Source organism: Geotrypetes seraphini, chromosome 13 (assembly GCF_902459505.1).
Source record: "Geotrypetes seraphini chromosome 13, aGeoSer1.1, whole genome shotgun sequence".
NCBI lineage: Eukaryota > Metazoa > Chordata > Amphibia > Gymnophiona > Dermophiidae > Geotrypetes > Geotrypetes seraphini.
In genome coordinates, this window is record NC_047096.1 from 8,532,054 (window position 1) to 8,554,167 (window position 22,114).

At 46.0% G+C, this 22,114-nt stretch overlaps 1 protein-coding gene across 3 annotated transcripts in view; it reads left to right on the forward strand.

The window, feature by feature from the left end:
- The window catches only part of MAGI3 (membrane associated guanylate kinase, WW and PDZ domain containing 3), a 230,520-nt gene that overhangs the window by 168,698 nt on the left and 39,708 nt on the right, over nucleotides 1-22,114 (forward strand). For 2 of the 3 annotated variants that reach the window (XM_033918275.1, XM_033918273.1), the window contains exons 8-11: nucleotides 5,564-5,661; nucleotides 13,139-13,327; nucleotides 19,097-19,705; nucleotides 21,560-21,591. In XM_033918275.1, the coding sequence (XP_033774166.1) occupies nucleotides 5,564-5,661; nucleotides 13,139-13,327; nucleotides 19,097-19,705; nucleotides 21,560-21,591 (928 nt within the window). The remainder of the gene's footprint in view (nucleotides 1-5,563; nucleotides 5,662-13,138; nucleotides 13,328-19,096; nucleotides 19,706-21,559; nucleotides 21,592-22,114) is intronic. The other variant, XM_033918274.1, reaches the window with a different exon arrangement.

Consider the following 22,114-nt stretch of genomic DNA (forward strand, 5'->3'; position numbering starts at 1 on the left):
AGAATTGAAAAATACATTCCAACCCACCCACCCTGGACATGTATGACCAAAGGGCATAATCAGCAATCGCTCTTTGCAAAATTTTGTCAATGGCTCCCAAATCTCCAGAAACTTCTTTTAATATCTCTGATGAATGGCTATATTACGTTCTTTATATAAACGCTTAACTAGCCAAAAAAGGATCAAAGCGGTTAACAATACGATACAATCAAAGTAATGAAAAGAACTCCATTTGAATAGTAAAGAAAAAATGCATTTCTAATACATAATACTTGATATAACAATCTAAAATAAAAAAAAAAAGAATTAACCTTTTCCTATTGTAATAAATTTTACGTTACGCTGGTTCCAATCGTAATTATTTTAGCAAAGTTTTGTATTATTCACCGTTATCATTTACGGCTATTGTAAACATAATGTAAATAAGTCATAAGTCTGTAAATTCAAATATTTTGTGTTCCTGGCTCTTTATTAGTCCATACAGACTGTTTATCCATGATGGCGATGACATTTTTGGAATGTCCCGTCATCCGGATCACGCGATAGGAAAAGGTTAATAAAAATACAATTTAACTAATTAATACGGATTGAATTACTGAAGCGCTGAATTCAAGTCCTGTCAATGTAAAAAAGCCAATTGAAAATAATGTGTCTTTAAGGGCTCCTTTGACTAACCTGCGATAGCGTTTTTAGCGCACGCTAAACCCACGCTACCCGCTAGAACTAACGCCACGTTAAGGTCTAGCGCGTGCGGCAATTCAGCTATCGCAGCTTAATGAAAGGAGCCCTAAATGTCGATTAAAATTTAGGAAAGATTCTCCCGTTCTCAGTTCTACAGGTAAAACTATCCCATAAAATTGGAACCAAATAAAAGAGCGCACAATTTCTGGCTGCGGCAAGATGAGCCTTCGATATGTGAGGTATAGCTACTCCGTTATCGTTCAGTGATCTCCGTAATCGCCTTGGAGCATAGAAGGTCTCCTTTTATCAAGCTGCGCGAGCGGGGGTTAACGCGTGCGACGTTTCATCACTCGTCAACCCCCCGCGCTGACCAAAAAATTACCCCCTGCTCAAGGGAGGCGTTGGCGGCTAGCGCGGCCGGCGTTTTAACGCGCGTTAAAACTGCTAGCGTGGCTTGATAAAAGGAGCCCTAAGTTAGATAGATATGATGATTGTCGTTCAAATAATGCTCTGTGTGCTAACATCAAGATCTTAAATTTAAAGTCAACTCCGCTTAAGTGCACGCTCCTCGGACCGGGTCGCCACGTGCGCTTAAACGGAGTGTGCGCTTAATAGGAGTGAGGGGAGGCTGTAGTTAAGCCGGCTCAGTTTAAATATGGCGCGTGGGCTGCTGGAGCTCTGCCGTACAGCTTGAGTGGAAGCGGAGCGCTCACTTTCCCAGCTGTCCCAGCGCTTAAGCTGCTGGGTGAAGCCTAGCCATTCCCAGTCAGAACGTGATTGCATCTAACCGGAGTGAACGTAACGTGAAAGAACAGAGGTTGGACCTATGACATCAGTGCGCATAAGTGGATTGCAAATATCCGAAGTTTACGTCCATTGACTTTAATGTAAAAAAAAAAAACCCGGGACCATGGTGGTAGGGTGCGGATAACCGAAGCGGGCGCTTAACCGACATGCACGTATGTGGAGTTGACTGTAATTCAATTTAATCCCGTTAATAAATGAAACCATAGGCGACATAATGGGGTGGGCTTTTAAGACCGGGGTCATGGCCTGACACTGTTTTACTGAACAAAGCATTGACAACTCGAGAACTTGGCGGTTCATGGTAAAGATTAGTTAGGTTGGTCGTCTCCTCTCACCAAACAGGTGTTCTGTTGACGCCTGAATGAAACAATTAGTTGTCGACATGTGTTCTTATGCAACTTCCTTCCTTCAGCTTTCTTGCCGAGGGCACTCGGTAATTAAACGATGGTGGCTTGATTCATCAATAAACAAAAACACATCTTCCAGCAAAACATTGTGTAGGGAAATGACTGTCCCCTGACTTGTATTTTATTTGTTTTTAATCTTGGAGATGTTTTTGTTGACACTACTCAAGCAGTCATGTTGATTATGATATGATTAAGACTTGGTTGTACTCTCTAGGCGGTAAACCAAAGTTCTCCACATCATAATAGTTGAAGGTAGCATGATAAGGAATTTTATCTTCTTCTCGGCAAGTGGTGCAGCCACTCTGGACACCCTTCTTGTCATTCAGCTGATCTTGATCTTGATTGGTTTGGCTCTACCTGTCTCAGATCCTAGTGGTGGCGTTAGGGCTCAAAATTTTATTGAAGGCAAAGTTGAAAGAGTCAAATGAAGTAGATATCTCATGGCGCTGCTTGCCCTGATCAGTAGCATGGAATGTTGCTACTTCTTGGGATTCCGGAATCTTGCTATTCTTTGGGATTCTGTATGGAATATTGCTACTCCTTGGGTTTTGGCCAGGTACTAGTGACCTGGATTGGCCACCAAGAGAATAAGAACATCAGAATTGTTGCTGCTGGGTCAGACCAGTGGTCCATCGTGCCCAGCAGTCTGCTCACGTGGTGGCCCTCTGGTCAAAGACCAGTGCCCTAACTGAGACTAGCCCTACCTGCGTACGTTCTGGTTCAGCAGGATCTTGTCTAACTTTGTCTTGAATCCCTGGAGGGTGTTTTCCCCTATAACAGACTCCGGAAGAGCGTTCCAGTTTTCTACCACTCTCTGGGTGAAGAAGAACTTCTTTACGTTTGTACGGAATCTATCCCCTTTCAATTTTAGAGAGTGCCCTCTCGTTCTCTCTACCTTGGAGAGGGTGAACAACCTGTCCTTATCTACTAAGTCTATTCCCTTCAGTACCTTGAATGTTTCGATCATGTCCTCTCTGTCTCCTCTGTTAAAAAGAGAAGAGGCCCAGTTTCTAATATTTCGCTTCATAAGCCTTTGGTCTGACCCAGTAAGGCTATTCTTATGTTCTTAAGCAAACACTGAAATGAATCTTGGTGCCTCGTTCACAGATGGCTTGTGTGTTGCAGTTTCTTGAATCGGCTTTAATATGATCCAGTAGCAGAATGCAGCCTGTGAAGAAACAGCTTTTCTGCAGAGCATCTTAGCCGTCGGAGCTTTGACTTGCAGAGGGTAGCATGCATTGGCACAAGGTGAGTGGAGGATGTTTTCAGAAACTCGGGAATAGGTCAACATCCCTTGGTGACAGTGAGCAAGGAAAGCAGCTTCTGATTCTTTGCCCTTATTTATTTGTCATTCTGTTCCTGCCAAGGATCTAGACCAGGGGTATCCAACCTTTTGGCTTCCCTGGGCCGCATTGTCAAAAAAAAAAAATGTTTCTGGGGCCGCACAAACACTGCAGCAAGACAGAGGAGGGAGTCGGCAAGACGGTAAACACCCAGGGGCAGCAGAGGAAAACACCGCATTGCTCTTGACCGGGGCCACACAAAATGCTTCACCGGGCCGCAGGTTGGACACCCCTGCTCTAGAGTTTTGTCTCATCACAGAGAAGAAAACAAACACAGTAAAGGTGAATGCTGTTTTGGGAGGAAAATAAAAGGCTGTGTGATTATTTTTACCCTGAATCGGCAACGACAAGAGCAGTGAACCCTTTCAAATTTTCTAGCCAAAAAGATTAGTCTAGCAGCTGACTTGCTGGGGTTCCCCAGGTTTGGGAACCAGTGATGTAGAAGCATGGTAAGACTTAGGGACCGATTAAGTTTTCATAACTCACTTATCAAGTTTCTACCTGGCTGAACTCAGCTCATTTATTCAAGAAATGTATAATTTATTTTAGGCTTAGAAGGTTATTTACTAATGGCTTAAGAAGGAGCTCACTTAGCAAGAGAGAAAATGCGATTTGACGGGATAGGCATTGAGATTCAATGGTTATGATTTTAGGTTTGGATTTCACTCCATTTAGGTTAGGACATATGTCAGTGGTGGCGAACCTATGGCATGCGTGCCAAAGGGGGCCCTCAGAGCCCTCTCTTTGGGCATGCACGCCGTTGCCCCAGCACAGAGTTTGCAAGAGTTCGTTACTAGAAAGCCAAAGGCCCACGGGGCCAGGCCGCTCCCCTCTCCACGTGTGCCCGCGGACATTTCTCACATCACCTGCCCCTCTGCCCAGCAGCCCAATGTGAGTGCTTCCTCCCTCCCCTGTCTGGGGTAAGGCGGGTGGCTCACATGCGGCATGAGGGTGCGGCATGGACGGCAGCCTGTTGAGTCTGTGGCGAAGGTAATTCCCGCGGTGGGGTTTGGAGAGGAGCTAAGTTGGAGGGGGAGCATAGCTCACAGTGTGGCACAGCATAGGGGAGCAGATTGTTGATTTAGGGATTATCCATTTCTTACAAAGTATGAGCCAAGGTTAGACAAATTGTTCAAAAGCATGCCAGATTCCTCAGTATTCGGGTTAAATTACCGTGTTGGCACTTTGCGTAATTAAGTGGGTTTTGGGTTTCAGTTTTGGCATCACTGACGTATATGAATTGAAGAAGGACACGGTACTACTCAAAAGAGTCCAGAGAAGAGCGACTAAGATGGTTAAGGGGCTGGAGGACTTGCCGTACAGCGAAAGATTAGAGAAACTGGGCTTCTTCTCCCTCAAGCAGAGGAGATTGAGAGGGGACATGATCGAAACATTCAAAATATTGAAGGGAATAGACTTAGTAGATAAATACAGGTTGTTCACCCTCTCCAAGGTAGAGAGAATGAGAGGGCACTCTCTAAAGTTGAAAGGGGATAGATTCCGTACAAACAGAAGGAAGTTCTTCTTCACCCAGAGAGTGGTGAAAAACTGGAACGCTCTTCCGGAGTCTGTTGTAGGGGAAAACAGGGATTCAAGACAAAGTTAGACCAGTTCCTGCTGAACCGGAACGTACGCAGTTAGGGCTAGTCTCGGGGCGCTGGTCTTTGACCAGAGGGCCGCCACGTGAGTGGACTGCTGGGTACGATCGACCACTGGTCCGACCCAGCAGCGGCAGTTCTTATGCTCTTAATGATTTGGTTGTGACATGTTTGTTTGGGACTTGCTCTAACGCTTTCAGTGATTGCATCAAAGCAGTGCACAATTTCAGCGATCAAGAAACTGGCACAGGGAAGGAATAGATAGTACAGTAGGAATTCTATCAGATGTCAACTACAGAGAATGTTGAATTGGCAGTAATTGACTATTTGCTAAAGAAATGTTAAAACCGCTGGGACAACCCAGCAGGGCATGCCTGGCACTGGGAAGGAGGCTGAAAGCTCCTTTTAGTCGCGAAAACCCAAACCACAGCTGTGGAATCAAGACAAATGGAAATCCTTAGTCTAGCGACTGGCATTACATTTATTCAAAATAACTATTATGATTTGGATTTGCAGGATTACCGTTCAGAGGGTCATTTACCAGCTGCCACAAGACTCTTAGGAATAAAATAGGCCCTTCAACAGATAATGCATGATAACTGTTAATAAATGGCCCCCTTTAATGTTTAACGTCTCCATAAAAATCTATAAAGGCTTTTTTTCATACTTGCTTCTAAAATGGACCTTTGTTATTTTTTTTTTTTTTTCCTCTCCTTAATCTTCTCAGCCACATTAACCAAAAAACGCAGTTTGAAAATCCGGTGCTGGAAGCAAAGAGGAGAAAACAGCAGAGCCAGGGACAGACGGACGGCACGGCAAAGCCAGGTACATATTAGTGGTGTTCTGCCCCCTCTCCCCTCCCAAAATACAACCTTAAATGACTTTGTTTTTCTTACAGATGTAGAGTGAAACATAACACAAAGACGCTACGGCTTATATGTGGTGGTGGTCGTGTGCCGGGGAGACACCGATCTGCCTCCAGTTGAGACTTTGATCTTGGGAACTGATGGGTGGCTGAATAGTGGGCCACACATATAGTGCCACATAAACACCGGACACCGGATTTTAGGTGCACGGATGCATTGCGCTGAGCATTAATTTTATTCTGGCATCTAGGCACTAAAGAATGACACCGTTGCCATACTGGGACAGACCGAAGGTCCATCAAGCCCAGTATCCTGTTTCCAACAGTGGCCAACCCAGGTCCCAAATACCTGGCAGAAACCTAAAGAGTAGCAACATTCAAGAGCTGAGATTGTGATGTCATAATGCCTCATTCCACCAATGCCTAAGAGCCAACCTCACCAGTGATGTCACAATGGGTTCCTTATCCTATACTTGGCTCATATAAGAATCAGAGCATGAATGGGCCCAGCCACTGACCCTCAAGCCTTGCATTGAAGAATGGTGGTGAGGTTGAGATGGACACTAAAGAATGGCATGGGATGGTTTCCCATGGTTATCTGCAGGAATGGGAACAAATTCAGTCCCCGTGCCATTCTCTAGGGCAGTGTTTTTCAACCACCGGTCCATGGACCAGTGCCGGTCCACAGAAATTTCCACAGGGCCAGCACGTGCATCAGGCCCAAAACAGTGTTCTTCAACCGCCGGTCCACGGTGCGATCGATGCGGCGTTATCTTCGAGCCAGCTCCCTCTTCCTAACTGATTCAGTGCACAAAGCCACGGGCAGTGGCTCCTACGGGCATCCTGCGCCTGACGTTGCAACGTCAGAGGGAAGGCTTCCAGATGAAGCACGGGACGTGCAACGTGCAATTAGTACTATTATGGGGACGGGGTCTGGGGTGCAGATTGGGTAGAGATGGGCGGGGTCTGATGGCTTAACCCAGTGTTCTTCAACCGCTGATCCACGGACCGATGCCGGTCCACAGAATAATTCTTTTATTTCTGCCGGTCCATAGGTGTAAAAAGGTTGAAATTCACTGCTCTAGGGCATGTCCACTTATGCCAAATTTAACGGAAGGTATAAATGTGCTGCCTCAATATGGCGGTTATGAACATAACTTACGGTTTTCTGCCCTCATAACCATTAGACACACCTGTGGCTCACCCATGCTCATCCCCTGTGAACATTTACTTAGTACGCAAGTTGCGTATTTCCATTATAGATTAGCGCTGAGCGTGTGGCTTCCTTTTGTGTGCGTAATATACACGTAACCTGTACGGTTGACTGAATTCTATCAATGTAGGCATGGAGATGGTGCCGATGATCAAGCAACCAGTTACAGAATAAGGAGGGGTTGCTGCCCCTCAATATCTCTCCTCTCGCCTTATACACCTCCCGGAGAACTCCGTTCCTCAGATAAGTCACTCTTAGCATTACCCTTCTCCTCCACTGCCAATTCCAGACTTCGTTCCTTTCATCTAGTTTCCCCCTATGCCTGGAATAAATTACCCGAGTTTGTCCGTCAAGCTCCTTCCCTTGTTTAACAGCCGACTGAAAACCCACCTTTTTGACACAGCCTTCACTCCTTAACCCTACTCCTCTGATGTCATAATGCCTCATTCCACCAATAAGAGCCAACCTCATCAGTGATGTCACAATGGCTCGATTGTTCTGCACTCCCCTCGTCCCTCCATCCCAGCCAGCAGATTAACCTTTCCCCGTAAAGCAGTGCATGCACATAGATCTCATGCATATTCATTGGGGAAATCCTGAAAACCCGACTGGATTGCGGCCCTCAAGGAGGGACTTTGAGACCCCTGCTGTAACTGTACCCATGACATCCTGTTTGTCTGTCTAGATCGTAAGCTCTTTGGAGCAGGGACTGTCTTCTTTGCGCTGTGTGCATCTGGTAACGCTATAGAAATAATTGATAGCAGTAATAGTAGTAGAGCTGCTAACCAATGGCGGGGCAGTTTTAATAGCTAAGTGACCTCACAATATGCTCTGATTGCCCTGACAGGGGTAGGCAATTCCAGTACTGGAGAGCGGGAACCAGGTCAGGTTTTCAGGATATCCACAATGATTATGTATGAGATGGATCTGCATGCACTGCCTCCTTGAGATGCAAATCTATCTCATGCATATTTATTGAGGATATCCTGAAAACCTGACCTAGCTCCGGCTCTGCAGAACCAGAATTGCCTACCCCTAGGTTAGCTGACACAGGGGAGGGCAAGTTCCTCGAGGGCCAGAATCCAGTCAGGTTTTCAGGATTTCCCTAATGAATATGCATGAGATAGATTTGCATCTCAAGGAGGCAGTGCATGCAAATCCATCTCATGCATATTCATTCTGGAGATCCTGAAAACCTGGCCTGGCTCTGGCTCTCCAGGACCGGAATTGCCTAACCCTAGGTTAGCTGACACAGGGGAGGGCAACTCCGGTCCTCGAGGGCCAGAATCCAGTCAGGTTTTCAGGATTTCCCTAATGAATATGCATGAGATAGATTTGCATCTCAAGGAGGCAGTGCATGCAAATCCATCTCATGCATATTCATTGTGGAGATCCTGAAAACCTTGGCCTGGCTCCGGCTCTCCAGGACCGGAATTGCCTACCCCTGCCCTAAGATATGAACTGGCCGGGGATGGGCAAGTAACCTATTAATAACGTGACTAATGCTTCACAGAACAAAACTTTTAACGCTGAATGCATTTTTTTTTTTTTTTTAACGCTGACCCTCTCCTGCCCATGTTTACCTTAGTATGTCGTCCCAGGCAGCAGCAGTGATTACCACAGCTCGTGTTCAGCTGACCTGGAAGCCTCGCCTCTGCTGCATCTGCTCCCTCCCGACACTACTTCCTATTTGCTGAACTTCATAGACAAGGCTTGCAGGCTCAGCTGAATGCGGCATGTGATAATGGCTGCCACTGCCTGAGACTGTTTTTTTTTTCTTTTTTTTTTTTTTTTTTTTTGTTATGAAGAAAGCTATTAAATGTTTAACAAAGCTCTCTCTCCCATGGCAGCCCTCCTCACTTCTCACTGCCTGAAGCCTCTCAGCTGTAGCTCCCTGGCTTCTCTGTTAGAACCCTTCCAGGTGGAACACTATGGCTTCAGGCAGTGAGAAGCAGTGTGCCTTCGGCGCTGCAGTGTTAAAGGTCCTCTAGGTGGGAGGGAGAGCGAGGGTGGGAGAAGTTGGAGCGAGTGAGTGCACGGGACGGGAGGGTGCAGCAGAGTAAGAGATGCCAAAGCGTGAGGAAAAGGAAGAGGCAAGCTGGATTACTGGGACCGGCAAGAGAGGGAGAAAGGTGGTCCGAGGAAGGGGGCGGGGAGCTGCTGCAGAGCGAGAGATGCCACAGTGTAGGGCAGTGAGAGAGATGGAGATTGGCTGGTGGGGAGTTGAGAGGGAAGATATTAAAGAAATAGGGGAGGGAACAAGCAAAGAAGGGAGATGGTGCCCGTGGTGATAAAGGAAGGGAAGAAAGAAGAGACGAGATGATGTCCATGGAGGGGAAAGGAAAGGACTTGGGGTCCGTGGATGAAGGCAATGTCATATTAAGGGGAGAGGGGCAGTCCGCCCTGGACGCCAAGTTGGGTGGGGATAGTGGCACCCCTCCTCCGCATCTTCCCACTCCTCACCACGCATGTGCCCACCTTCCCTTCCGCCCACTCCGCCTCATCCCACTCCTGCCCTTCCCTTCAACGTTTTCCTCGCGACCCCGTCAGCTCTCCTGCTGGCGTCACTTCTGGGAGCTGCGCTAAGGAAGTGATGTCAGAGGCAGAGCCGCTGGGTTGCGAGGAGCACGTTGAAGTTTTGTTACTCGCGGCGGTGAACAACCAGAGTCGATATTAGTCACTTAAGCGGCCATGGTTTTACCACATAAAAATAGGACAGATGTTTGTGGCTCATTTGTGCAATAAAATTGTCCGCTTAAGGACTGACTCCACCCCCAGAACACCCTCAACCTGGTCTGCTTTGAGTTCAACGCTAACTGTGATATTCAGTGGCGCTGAGCTGGTTAATTACCACTGAATATTAGCGTATAAGAATTGCCGCTGCTGGGTCAGACCAGTGGTCCATCGTGCCCAGCAGTCCGCTTACGCGGCGGCCCTCTGGTCAAAGCCCAGCACCCTAACTGAGTCTAGTCCTACCTGAGTACGTTCTGGTTCAGCAGGAACTTGTCCAACTTTGTCTTGAATCCCTGGAGGGTGTTTCCCTTATTTGAATCCCTGGAGGGTGTTTTCCCCTATGACAGACTCCGGAAGAGCGTTCCAGTTTTCTACCGCTCTCTGGGTGAAGAAGATCTTCCTTATATCTAGCCCTGACTGAGCAATTTAACTGATCGGCAGCTAACCAAATCGCTTTGAATATTTGGCCCTATATACATGTATGTTTGCAGAATAGCACTTAAGCAGAGTTTTGGCACATATGCACATATAAGCCAAATATGCATATATTTTATAGAATGGTTCTGACACTGACTCCTGTGACCGGATGTACTTCAGAGTAGGATTTAGGGGGGGGTCCCCTAAGCTTTGGCGGACATAACATAAGGCCATGCAGAAATTTGCTGGTTTGGATGCCAAGGGGTCTCGCTTCCTTTTGGGCAGAGGCACGACCTAATGCTTGGGGCAATTTCCTGAGCCTTAGCCCCCCCCAGCTCCACCGTAGATTCTGTCCTTGGATTCGCCCGGTGGCTCTGTTTTCAGCTCAGCCAGTAACGTTCTGTCATTTGTACCAGTATTCTCCATCCTTCAGTTTGTATAGCTAATTGAATAGTGATGGTTTTGAACCCAAGGGGTGCTTGCTCGCATATATCTGAGGTAGCAAATATTGAAATATGTTTGGATTACCTGTGCTGAATAAATCCAAAGGTTTTTTTTTTTTTTAATCATTTTGAAGTTGCAATCATTATAACGATTTATTTTGCAAATTAATTTCCCAAGCAAAGGGTAATGTGTGTGCGTGTTGAGAGAAACATCTATCTCCTCTTTGTGTTACTGGGGGTTATCAATCACTGGCGTTGATTTGCAGCTGCAGAAGCCCCTTGTGCTCTGTTCCTCCGGGCTGCTTTCGTATGCGCAGAATTAAAAAAAATGATGCCTCATTAAGGTATGATTTGTGAATAAATTTCTACAAACGCATTCCTCCCTTCTCTTTCCCTTCATTTTAAGATTGGTGTAGCTGTTAGATTAAATCAGATGTGCTGTCTGAATTGGCCCGCTCGGCTGGGAGTGAACTTGGCGGCGCTGCCAATCTGCCCTTGTTCGTCTTTACAGATTTGGGGTGATTGGGAATGGCCATGGCTAAGGGAAGAACATGGCGACGTGGTAGTCTATGAAAATTCCCAGGTCCCAGAGCCTTGGGGGGGGAGGGGCTTCTATGTTAGAGACTTAACCATTTACCATGGGTATACTGGTGGAGGTATTCTACGCAAAACATTTGAAAATTCTGCATTGATTTTTTTTGTTTTTTCACAGAATTTCCCCATATTAAATCTCCAAATCCCCTCGTGCCTTTCTTTCCTCAGGCTCCAGCTTCCCCTGTTCCATTTCTCACTCCAACCGCGGTTCTCTCGCTGTCTAACTCCCAGCAAGAGCCCTAATTTCTATCTGCTCCCCACCTTTTATTCTTCCTCTCCTCCAGACATCCCTATTCTCATTTTTTTTTCTCCTCATCTCTTTAGCTCACTTTGTATCTCTCCCCCATGGCACACCCTCAGACTTGATCTCATTGCACACCAGTGACACACTCATCTAACTCTGCTCTTTCCCCCCATACCACGGAACAATCTGTGTTCCATCCCACTTCCCCATCCCTAAAGTAAGCACTCAGCTTTCCCTGTCCTCCCCCTAATCCTCGTGGCACACTCATTAACTATACTGTTCCCACTCTCTATTCCTAATCCCTATCACCATGTCGCACACACTGTCGGCATCAGCTATCTCCTAGTTGTATCTCCTGTATGACCACAGAGAAGGATGTCGCCTGGTTCTGTCTCCTCTATGACCACAGAGAAGGATGTCGCCTGGTTCTGTCTCCTCTATGACCACAGAGAAGGATGTCGCCTGGTTCTGTCTCCTCTATGACCACAGAGAAGGATGTCGCCTGGTTCTGTCTCCTCTATGACCACAGAGAAGGATGTCGCCTGGTTCTGTCTCCTCTTTGCCCACAGAGAAGGATATCGCCTGGTTCTGTCTCCTCTTTGCCCACAGAGAAGGATATCGCCTGGTTCTGTCTCCTCTATGACCACAGAGAAGGATGTCGCCTGGTTCTGTCTCCTCTATGACCACAGAGAAGGATGTCGCCTGGTTCTGTCTCCTTTATGACCACAGAGAAGGAGGTCGCCTGGTTCTGTCTCCTCTATGACCACAGAGAAGGAGGTCGCCTGGTTCTGTCTCCTCTATGACCACAGAGAACGCCTAGCAAGAGGTGCAAGAAGTTAACCACCGCACATCGGGTCACTGCCGATACCCGACTGCTCATTTGAGCCAGAGGATATGCTAATGGCAGTTAATGTATCTGGGTTTAAAAAAGATATAGACGGGTTCCTGGAGGAAGCCTCCATAGTCTGCTATTCAGATGGACATGGGGGAAGCCATTGCTGTCCCTGGGATTGGTAGCATGGAATGTTGTTATCCTTTGGGATTCCAGAATCTTGCTTCTCTTTGGTAGTCTAGAATGTTGCTGCTTTGGGTTTCCACCATCGGTCTGCTGTAGAATTGCTATTCTTATGTTCTTGTGGTATGGAGAAAACTAACCCATCTGGAGTTATTAGCCCAAAAGATTTCCAGGAGTGGTCGGTGATCATGATTGATTTTAAAATCAGGTATACGACAATGATAGGTTGTAGGATTCAGTTTAATCCAGGGTTCTGTTCGTTTGTCATTTGCAGAATATCGGATTCTGGTCTTCCCTTTTCTCCTTCCGCCCTTTGCTTGCCTAAGTTGAAGCCAAGTTGCCTTGGCTTGAAACACACACGAGTTCCGAAATTCCTCCTTTATTAATGTGATAAGCCAGGAGCATTATTCGTGCTAACTTAATATATTCCACCACTGTTCCCCCACATCAGACTAAGGGCAGATATTCATCATTAAGTGGCAAGGTTAGGGTTGGCCATGACGCAGGGTTGTCCTAAAGGTTTCTGGCTAAATTTGTCTTGTGTTTCTGAAATGGCCCAACAGACCCTTCTCTGGTGGTGGCTTTATTTGGTCAGACAACACTCAAATGATGTGGAGGGAGAATTTTAAAATACATTTTTCCAAATAAAGCCTGGAAAGTTCTGTTTAATATCTGCCTCTTAATTCGGTACGATGTGTTAAAAGGCCCCTGAGTTGTGTTACTGTATTTGTCCCTAAACCTTACTGCTGTTTTTCTTGTTCGTTTCATGTGCTTACAGATGCAGAGAAGTCTCTGTTCACCAGAGACCCCTCCCAGCTGAAAGGTGCACTGCTCCGGACCTCTCTGAAAAAAAGTGCCATGGGCTTTGGGTTCACCATCATTGGAGGGGATCGACCAGATGAATTCCTGCAGGTGAAAAATGTGCTGAAAGATGGGCCTGCGGCTCAGGATGGGAAAATCTGCCCAGGTGAAAACATTTTTATGTTCTCTCTCTTCTCATCCGCTCTGAGGAAGCTGCTGTCAGATAAAAATGCAGCTTGTTCGATGTTCATCGTACACGTATACTTTCTGGTAGTCCAGTATGATGATAAACGTTTGTCCGTGACAAATTTGTGCTTCAGAAGTAGAAAGCAAACGCCAAGCTATGGCGATAAGAGATTCATCATTTACCTCAAAATGCGCCCTAAATCGAAGATTCAAGGGTCTTATGGGACACTGCAAGGCCACTCACACATCACACATACACCCACAGTCTGAAAAAAGAAGTCAGAAAAAAAGTGGAGAAAAAGCCTCAGTTAAGCTTCATATAGCTAAAAAAAACTCCACTTATGTGTCTTCATTATATCAAAACCAGTGGTGAAAAAATGAGGCACAATAGCAGCCCCCCAAAAAACACCTCACATCCAGCACGCCAAAATCTCATTCGAACATTGTGTGAAAAAAGATTGCAGTCCAGAGGCACAGTCAGAAATACTGCAACTGGAGCAAGGAAAAAAGAAAAAGTCCCAGCTGTCTCCAATTAGGCTTACTCCCTAATGTGTGCGTGATAGGACAGAGTACGCTATTGGGTTTCAAGAAGGGATTAATTTCCTGAAGGAAAAGGGGATCGAAGGGTATAGATAGAGGATTACTATACAGGTCCTGGACCTGAAGGGCCGCCGCGTGAGCGGACTGCTGGGCGCGATGGACCCCTGGTCTGACCCAGCAGAGGCACTGCTTATGTTCTTAATATCCGGGCCTCGTGGATCAACAGCCCACCCGTCCAACAATCAGAAATTCTATATTTGCTATGCCTCATTTGCCTTGGTAAATAAATGCACTTTTTATTACATTACATTAGTGATTTCTATTCCGCCATTACCTTGCGGTTCAAGGCGGATTATATCCAAACTAAAAACAAGAATTACATTCCAAATTTGAAGTAATAGAATAAGCGATGAGATAAAACATTTAAGTTTACCAGTGGGAAGTAGAAGTCTTTAGGAGATAAGAATAGGGTGAATTATGGGGTTTTAGATAATGTTTGGTAAACAGAAGAATATTAGAGCGTACTAAGGGTATAGAGGGTGCTGGATGTTGTGCTGGATAGGTTTTATGTGTTTTTTGAAGAGTATGGTTTTAATATCTTTCTTGAAGGTTTTGTAGTCTGTGGTTGTAGTTTACAGAGTGATTTGCTGTGAAAGTGAAGCCTCTTGCATCTTTTTTTTTTTTTTTTTTTTTTTAATTAATAAATGTTTATTGAAAAATTTTGAAATATACAAACCTTAATGTGAATATCAGAGACTTCACACATACAAAACTGCCAAACAAAAATCCAGACAATAAATTCACTGAACACAAGAAATGAATCCAGCAGTACAAAGAAGTCTCCAATACTAGCCCACAACCCGAACTCCACAACCCGCCCCAAACCCCAAAGCTCTGCAAACACCAAGGAGGAACCCCCTGTAACCTCTTGCGTCTTTTAACCAAATGAAAAATAAAACCGAACCCATTAAGTTGTGGCATGGGAGGTTCTTGGAAGCTTGGATTGTTGCTAGGTGAGTTGCGTCAGCTCTTGGACCCCAGGGACCGCTCATGTATGAAGGAGATGGTGGGGAGTCTGCTCTCGATCCCACTTGTCTCCTGAAGGCAGACGCCTGATATTCAGTGGATTTATTCAGTAACAGGTTCTGCTGACTGGAGCAATAGCATCATCCCAGATCTTGCGCTAAATCTCTGCAGGTCACCTCGGTACTAGCCAGATAGTGCGGAGGCAGAGGTGGGAGTAACCCTGAGACCAGCAATATTCAGCACAACTCTGGATATTAAGGACAGGGGAAAAAAGCCCCAAGTGGGTTTTTTTTGGGGGGAATAGTGTCACTGAATATTAACAGCACCTGGATAAAGCCACCAGCCATCTCCTGTTCCCACATACTTAGTGCCAATATTCAGTTACGTCTTTAAAAGCCGTAGATGATATTTGCAAGGAGCACCAACCACAAAGTGTTTTAAAAATTGGCCTGAGTATATTTTAAAGGTTCACAAAAAAATACCCCAACAGAAGCAAAATAATACTTCAAAGAAGATCCAAAAAATTGCTTATCGGGGAAAAACAGGCACGGGGAAGCAAAATTTATCGAGCTTGAACCCACTAATTACCAATATGCAAAAATAAATAATAATAATCAATAGAGGAGAGCGACACGTCTGATAAAGGGGATGGAAAATCTTTCATACGCTGAGAGATTGGAGAAACTGGGTCTCTTTTCTCTGGAGAAAAGAGACTTAGAGGGGATATGATAGAAACTTACAAGATCATGAAGGGCATAGAGAGAGTAGAGAGGGACAGATTCTTCAAACTTTAAAAACATAAAAGAACAAGAAGGCATTCAGAAAAGTTGAAAGGGGACAGATTCAAAACGAATGCTAGGAAGTTCTTCTTTACCCAACGTGTGGTGGACACCTGGAATGCGCTTCCAAAGGACGTAATAGGGCAGAGTACGGTAACGGGGTTTAAGAAAGGATTGGACAATTTCTTGCTGGAAAAGGGGATAGAGGGGTATAGATAGAGGATTACTGCGCAGGTCCTGGACCTGTTGGCCGCCGCATGAGCAGACTGCTGGGCACGATGGACCTCAAGTCTGACCCAGCGGAGGCATTGCTTATGTTCTTAATAGTGTAGAAGGGGGCCTTCAGTGTGAGGTCATAAGCCCAAAAAGCAAATTCACAGAACCCACTCTATTGCTTAAATAATCCAGAGGCAACAAATCTCTGGTTAGTGCTGGAGGTGGGGGAGGAAAGGTGGGAGGTGGTAGGGTAAAATTTGTCAGATACAGGGCTCCTTTTACGAAGCCACGTTAGCGGTTTTAACGTGCACTAATTTGCCTCCTCTTGAGCAGGCGGTACTTTTTTAGCGAGCGCAGGGGGGGGGGGGGGTTAGCGTGCACTAAAAAGTTGCATGCGATAAAGCCGCTAACGCGGCTTCGTAAAAGGAGCCCGCACTGTACCTGGCCTTTATTCCTTATTCCACACACCAGCTGGATTATTGTAATTCACTATACTTAGGAGTTGTGAAAGGGACGTTGAGGGCTCTGCAAATGCTTATCAACTTCGCTGCAAGATCGATCGCAGGGGTGTCAAGGAGTAGCCATAAAGCTCCTGTGTTGAAGAAACTGCACTGGTTACCTATGCAGCAGAGAGGGCAGATTATTGGGATGATGCATCAGACGCTGTATCCTGCTTCCCCAAAAAGTTTACTAGAATTTTTTTTGAAATCTATAAACCGAGAAGAGAGCTTAGAGCTGTAAATGGGGTGAAATTAAACTTGGAGGGAATTACAGTGGTGCCTCGCATAACGGACGCCTCGCACAGCGAACGCTGCGCACAACGAACTTCAGGTCTTGCTTCCCACAACGAACTTCGTTTCACACAACGAAGTCGCCCGAGCTGCATCCTTCCGCGCAGGCACTGCGCTTAACTGCCCTCTCTCCGCCTGGCTCCCATATTTTAAACCCCCCTGCCGCCGCTGCTGCATATTTTTAAGCCTCTGCCGCCACCGCATATTTTTAAACCTCCCCCCCGCCGCCGCATATTTTTTTTAAAGAAGCCACCACTGCTGCAACTTTAATCTCACCCGCTCACTCGTAACTGGTGGTCTAGCAAATTTCCCAGCCAGAAGCGCAGAGATCAAGAGCAAGCCTTCTGTGCTACTGCCTGGGCCTGCGCTGATCTCTGAATGGCTGCAGTCAGCTCTCGCGGGACTCACAAGAACTAACTGCAGCCATTCGGAGATCGGCATGGGCCCACACAGGCGTGCAGAGGAATTGCTCCTGATCTCTGCGCTTCTGGCCTGTACGCCACTGGCTGGGAAAGATGGGAGGAATTAAAAAAGGTACCGAGGGGGGATGATTAAAAAGGTACTGGGGAGTATGTGGGGGGTGATTATAATACACAGCAAGGATCGACAAAACCCCTGTCTCCCCTCCCCTTCACATATATCCCCTCTACTATCAAGAAAATTGAATAAGCCAAATTATTATAGAATGCTACACAGAAATATCATGCTAACAGAATACCACAGTCACACATAGCAGGAATAAATTTATCTTTTTTTATGTCATCTTAGCATATTTTATGCTACAGAACGAATTATTTTTTTTAACATGTATTGTTATGGGAAAACGCGTTTCACATAACGAACTTTTCGCATAACAAACTTGCTCCTGGAACCAATTAAGTTCGTTGTATGAGGCACCACTGTATGTCTATTATGCACGTTAGAATTGGAGCATCAATGCAATCTGTGGCCGGTGTAGAATTATGGAACGCCTTGCCTGGTATCTTGCGATTCTGCATGGAGAGGATGAATTTTAAGAAAATGTTGAAGACTCAGTTATTTGCCAGTGCCTTCCTATGCTAATTCCAGCTGATAATCTGCTCTTTAGATTTTTCTGACAGTAATGTATGATTTAAAGCCTCTTTGTATTTCTTGAATTTGATTTGCTTTGCATGCAAATGTGAATTGATTTGTTTACCTACTTTGGAATCGATCATTTGCTCTGATGTCTTTTGTTTTTTTAATCGATGAGTTTTGTCTTGATTTGATTTATTGATGTTTTATTGGGGGGAACTATTATGATGTTGTCCAGACATGTCTATGTTATATATGTAAATCGTAGGAAAATAAAGATTTTATGTATGTGATATGGAAACCGCATAGTTGTATGCGGTATATATGGCAATAGGCCTATCGTGCCTTTTGTGAATGCTGCAGCCTGACACTGGGGCAGCGACTGGAAAGATTTTTCTGCTTAAGAAGGACTCGTCTGTTAAGGGTGGCAGTGAGACATGTCTGCCTTGACTTTAATAAAGTTTCCTCAGGCGTCTTGTAGTCTAACCTCTTCTTCAGAGCCAGTGCAGTGATTGGGATGTTCTTATATTAGTACGTTAGAAGGTAGGTCCTCCTTGAAAGATATTGCAATGACCAAAGCCAGTGGTATTTTTCCTTGGGGCGAGTGGTGGGAATAAAAGGTTGAAGCCACTAAGGGGCTGGCTCTATTGTCCACTCCACGTACAAGAAGGAAAAGATAGGCTGAACCAGCTGTCTAATCTAATTCTCAGTCATCTCCTAAAAATAGGAGCGCGATTCGGGTATACATCATTAGATCTCAAAGATCGATCCATTAACATTCATTGGAGCTATAGTCTAAAAAGCGATGAAGCATAGTGGTTTTTAAGGTTTAGCCAAAGATCTGAAGAAATAAACAAGATCTAATTTGAGGAGGTCGTCCATTCCATATCGCAGTTAGTAAGTATGGAAAGTGTGAAATTTTACCAATGGACTTGATTCTTCTCAATGATGGAAAAGAGAGCTTATTCATAAGAGTTGTTCTCTTGCCCCAAGATCTAAAGGCATGTAAAATTTTAAAGGCTATACGGGCACATTTAATTATAATTCTTAGTCTTATATACCGAATCATATCCTTAAAATAGGGGCTCGATTCAGTTTACATAATTAGATCACAAAGAAAGATCCATTAATATTCATTGGAGCTATAGCCTAAAAAGCGATGAAACATAGTGGTTTTTAAGGTTTTGCGAAAGATCTGAAACGATCAACATGATCTAATTTGAGGAGAGAGTCCATTCCATATTGTAGTTAGTAAGTATGAAAAGGAGTATGAAATTTTACTAATGGCCTTGATTCCTGCCTTATATTCTAACAAGGTCTCTCGCTCCTTTTGTGTTTCGATAGGCGATGTCATCGTAGACATAAATGGCACCTGCGTCCTTGGCCACACCCATGCTGAAGTGGTCCAGATGTTCCAGCTGATTCCTATTAACCAGTTTGTCAATATGACCTTGTGTCGAGGTTATCCACTTCCTGATGACATTGAAGATCCTGTAGCAGACATGATCACCTCCATTCCGATCGTTAATGGCCAGCCAGTAGCCAAAGGGGACATGGGCGTAAGCAGCCAGGACTTGAAACCCGGGACGGTCATTTTGGACCACAATGGGAAACCAGGCCATGTTGTGGTCAATGGTCGCCTGAACGGCCCTTCCTTGGAACCACTTGACCAAAGGGTCTCTTTGGCATCATCGGGTAGTTCCCTGCCTGAACTTTTCACCATCCCTCTCGTAAAAGGTCCGAAGGGGTTTGGTTTTGCAATAGCGGACAGTCCCATGGGGCAGAAGGTGAAGATGATTCTAGATAGCCAGTGGTGCCAGGGTCTTCAGAAAGGGGATGTGATTAAGGAGATCTGTCATCAGAACATCCAGAACTTGACCCATCTCCAAGTGGTGGAAATCCTGAAGCAGTTTCCGGTGGGAGCAGAAGTGCCGTTGCTTATCTTAAGGGGAGGTGGGTAACGTTCCTTTGCATGCCCGTGTTGTCTTGGAGCTGATGTTGGGGATTGGAGCTGAGGGTGTCTTGGCTCTGAATGGGTAGGTTGCCAACTAGCTGCAGAGTTTGAAAATTGCCAGCATTTGTAATTACATTTTTCTAAAAAGAAGGTGAGACTTGAATGGCGGCGCGTTTAATTCCAAATTAAAAAGTAATATTTGAATAATTTATTGGGGGGGAAGAAATACTTGAACTCTAAAGCAGTAGCAGTGGCAAAAGACACAATTTTAAGATAGTCCGCTTGACTGCTTTAACATTGTACTCTGCTTTTAAGAGGTGCCTTAAGTTTCTCTGTTCCCGCTTGCCTCTATTTTTTCCCTTCCTCCTCCTGGATGGTGAGTGGGGGTAGGGTGAGGCTTTAATTTGCTGGGAGTTGCACTTAAAGTCCCAAGCTGTATGTAGGGTGAAGAATGTTCAAGTTCATGGCGACTTAAATAATGATGTTTATGGAATGACAAAATGTGCAAAAGATACAGATCGTGCACAACTAAGGGCCTGTTTTACAAAGCCACACGGCGACAGCCCCGAAGCCCTTTAAATCTCTGTGGGCTTCAGGGCCATTACCGCGCTGCAGCCACTAGCGCGGCTTTGTAAAACAAGCCCTAACTGATTAGTCCAGTGGGAGATCCATTGGAATGGTTGTACACGCCTCCCTCCGTATTCGCAGTGGTTAGCCACGAATACGGAAAAACTGCGAATAACTTTCTCATATGTTCGCAGTTTTCTGTTAAAAACCCTCGAATATGATAAAACCGCGAACAACATATGAGAAAGTTATTTGCTTCCTCCTCCCGCCTGCCCGGGTCTCTCCTTAACCTTGGCAGGAGAGAGAGAGAAGCCCACCGCCAACTCCCGTTGCTTCAACCCCTCCCACCCCAACAAGCAGCCACTCTTACCTCCGGGTCCCCCTCGCGCCCAGCCCGTCTCCTCTCCTCAGAGCCGCGGACCCAAATTCCAGCGGCGCTCACATGACAGTCTTGGCCAAGGGCTGGGCGGCGCTCCAGTCCGGGCCATGGCAACAGGAGCTCGAGGGGTGCAGCGGAGGCCACCGCCTGGCATGCGAGGGTCCCTGCGGAGATGAGCCCCAGTTGCACTTGGCCAGGTAGAAATGAGGCTTAAGCCCACCCCTTTGCAATGTCAGGTACGCACCCCTTTACTTGATTTGGAATAGGTGTTGGTGGCATGGATGACGTAATTTGGGGGGGGGGAGAAGCCAGCACGCTAAAAACCATGAATAGTCGAAACCGCAGGTACCGAAACCGCAAATAAGGAGGGAGGAGTGTAAATCATAAGTTTTTCCTCATTTCAGGCAAAGGGAATTGTTTGAGATCATAACATGGGTAGGGGGGTGAGCAACGAGGGCCGCTATTCAGTCGGGTTTTTAGGAGTTCCCCAACGAATATGCAAGAGATCCATTTGCCTACAATGGGAGGCAGTGCATGCAAATAGATCTCATGCATATTCATTGGGAAAATGCTGAAAACCCAACTGGATTGCAGCCCTCGTTGTCCACCCCTGCACTAAACCCTGAGCTGCTAGTAACCCCCCCTCCCATCTGCAGACAGCTGTTTCCCGTGTGTGACTGTGAGGAAAACTGGGGGAAGGAGAGAGCGGAGGGCATACTTGAAGCTGAGCTAGTCTAGTCAGTTTTTCTTCTCATGTCCAGTGAGTTCCAGGTGATAACAGGAGGGATACAGGTGAACTGGACCTTTTTGGACTGTATGGGTCTTTGTACTGAAGCTTCAGCAGGAAGAAAATTCTGCATGTGAAGTGGCCGTAAATGTTCATTTGCTTTCTCTTCTCTTCCTGTAGGTCCTCCCTCACCTGCTAAGACCGTCAAAGGGGTGAGTACGGGCGCAGCTGTTAATTTGGGTGTCGACGAGGGAAATGTTAGGGTCGCAGAGAGGAGAGGGGGCATTGGACGTTAACTTGGTGAAAGAGGGTCAGTTACTTTTCCCCACGTGCTGCTTTTTTCTGAGCCAAGCATCGGGTGACGTGAAACACTGTTGTGTAAATAAATCGACACCAATCACAGCACGTGAGGTTGTCTTGTAGAAACTATGGCTTACAACCTGGGCAGCACATGGTGACTCATGTCACTGCATCAGCGAGGTCAGACAGGAAAAACAGGGTTCTGAAAGCTAGGAATGCTTTGAGGGCGGAGCCTTCACTCTCCCGGAGCTTTCCGTGCGGATTTTAAAGATCTTCCTGTGTAACAGAAGCTGAGCCTCGGATCTGAGACGGGAGATGGAGGAAAAATGTTTCTACCTGGTGAGCAGCTGTGTCGGTACTCGTATTGTGAGCCTAGTGATTTGGGGGCATTTCTTGTCCGTTAATAAGGACCCAGGCTCCGTACCTGCCTAAACC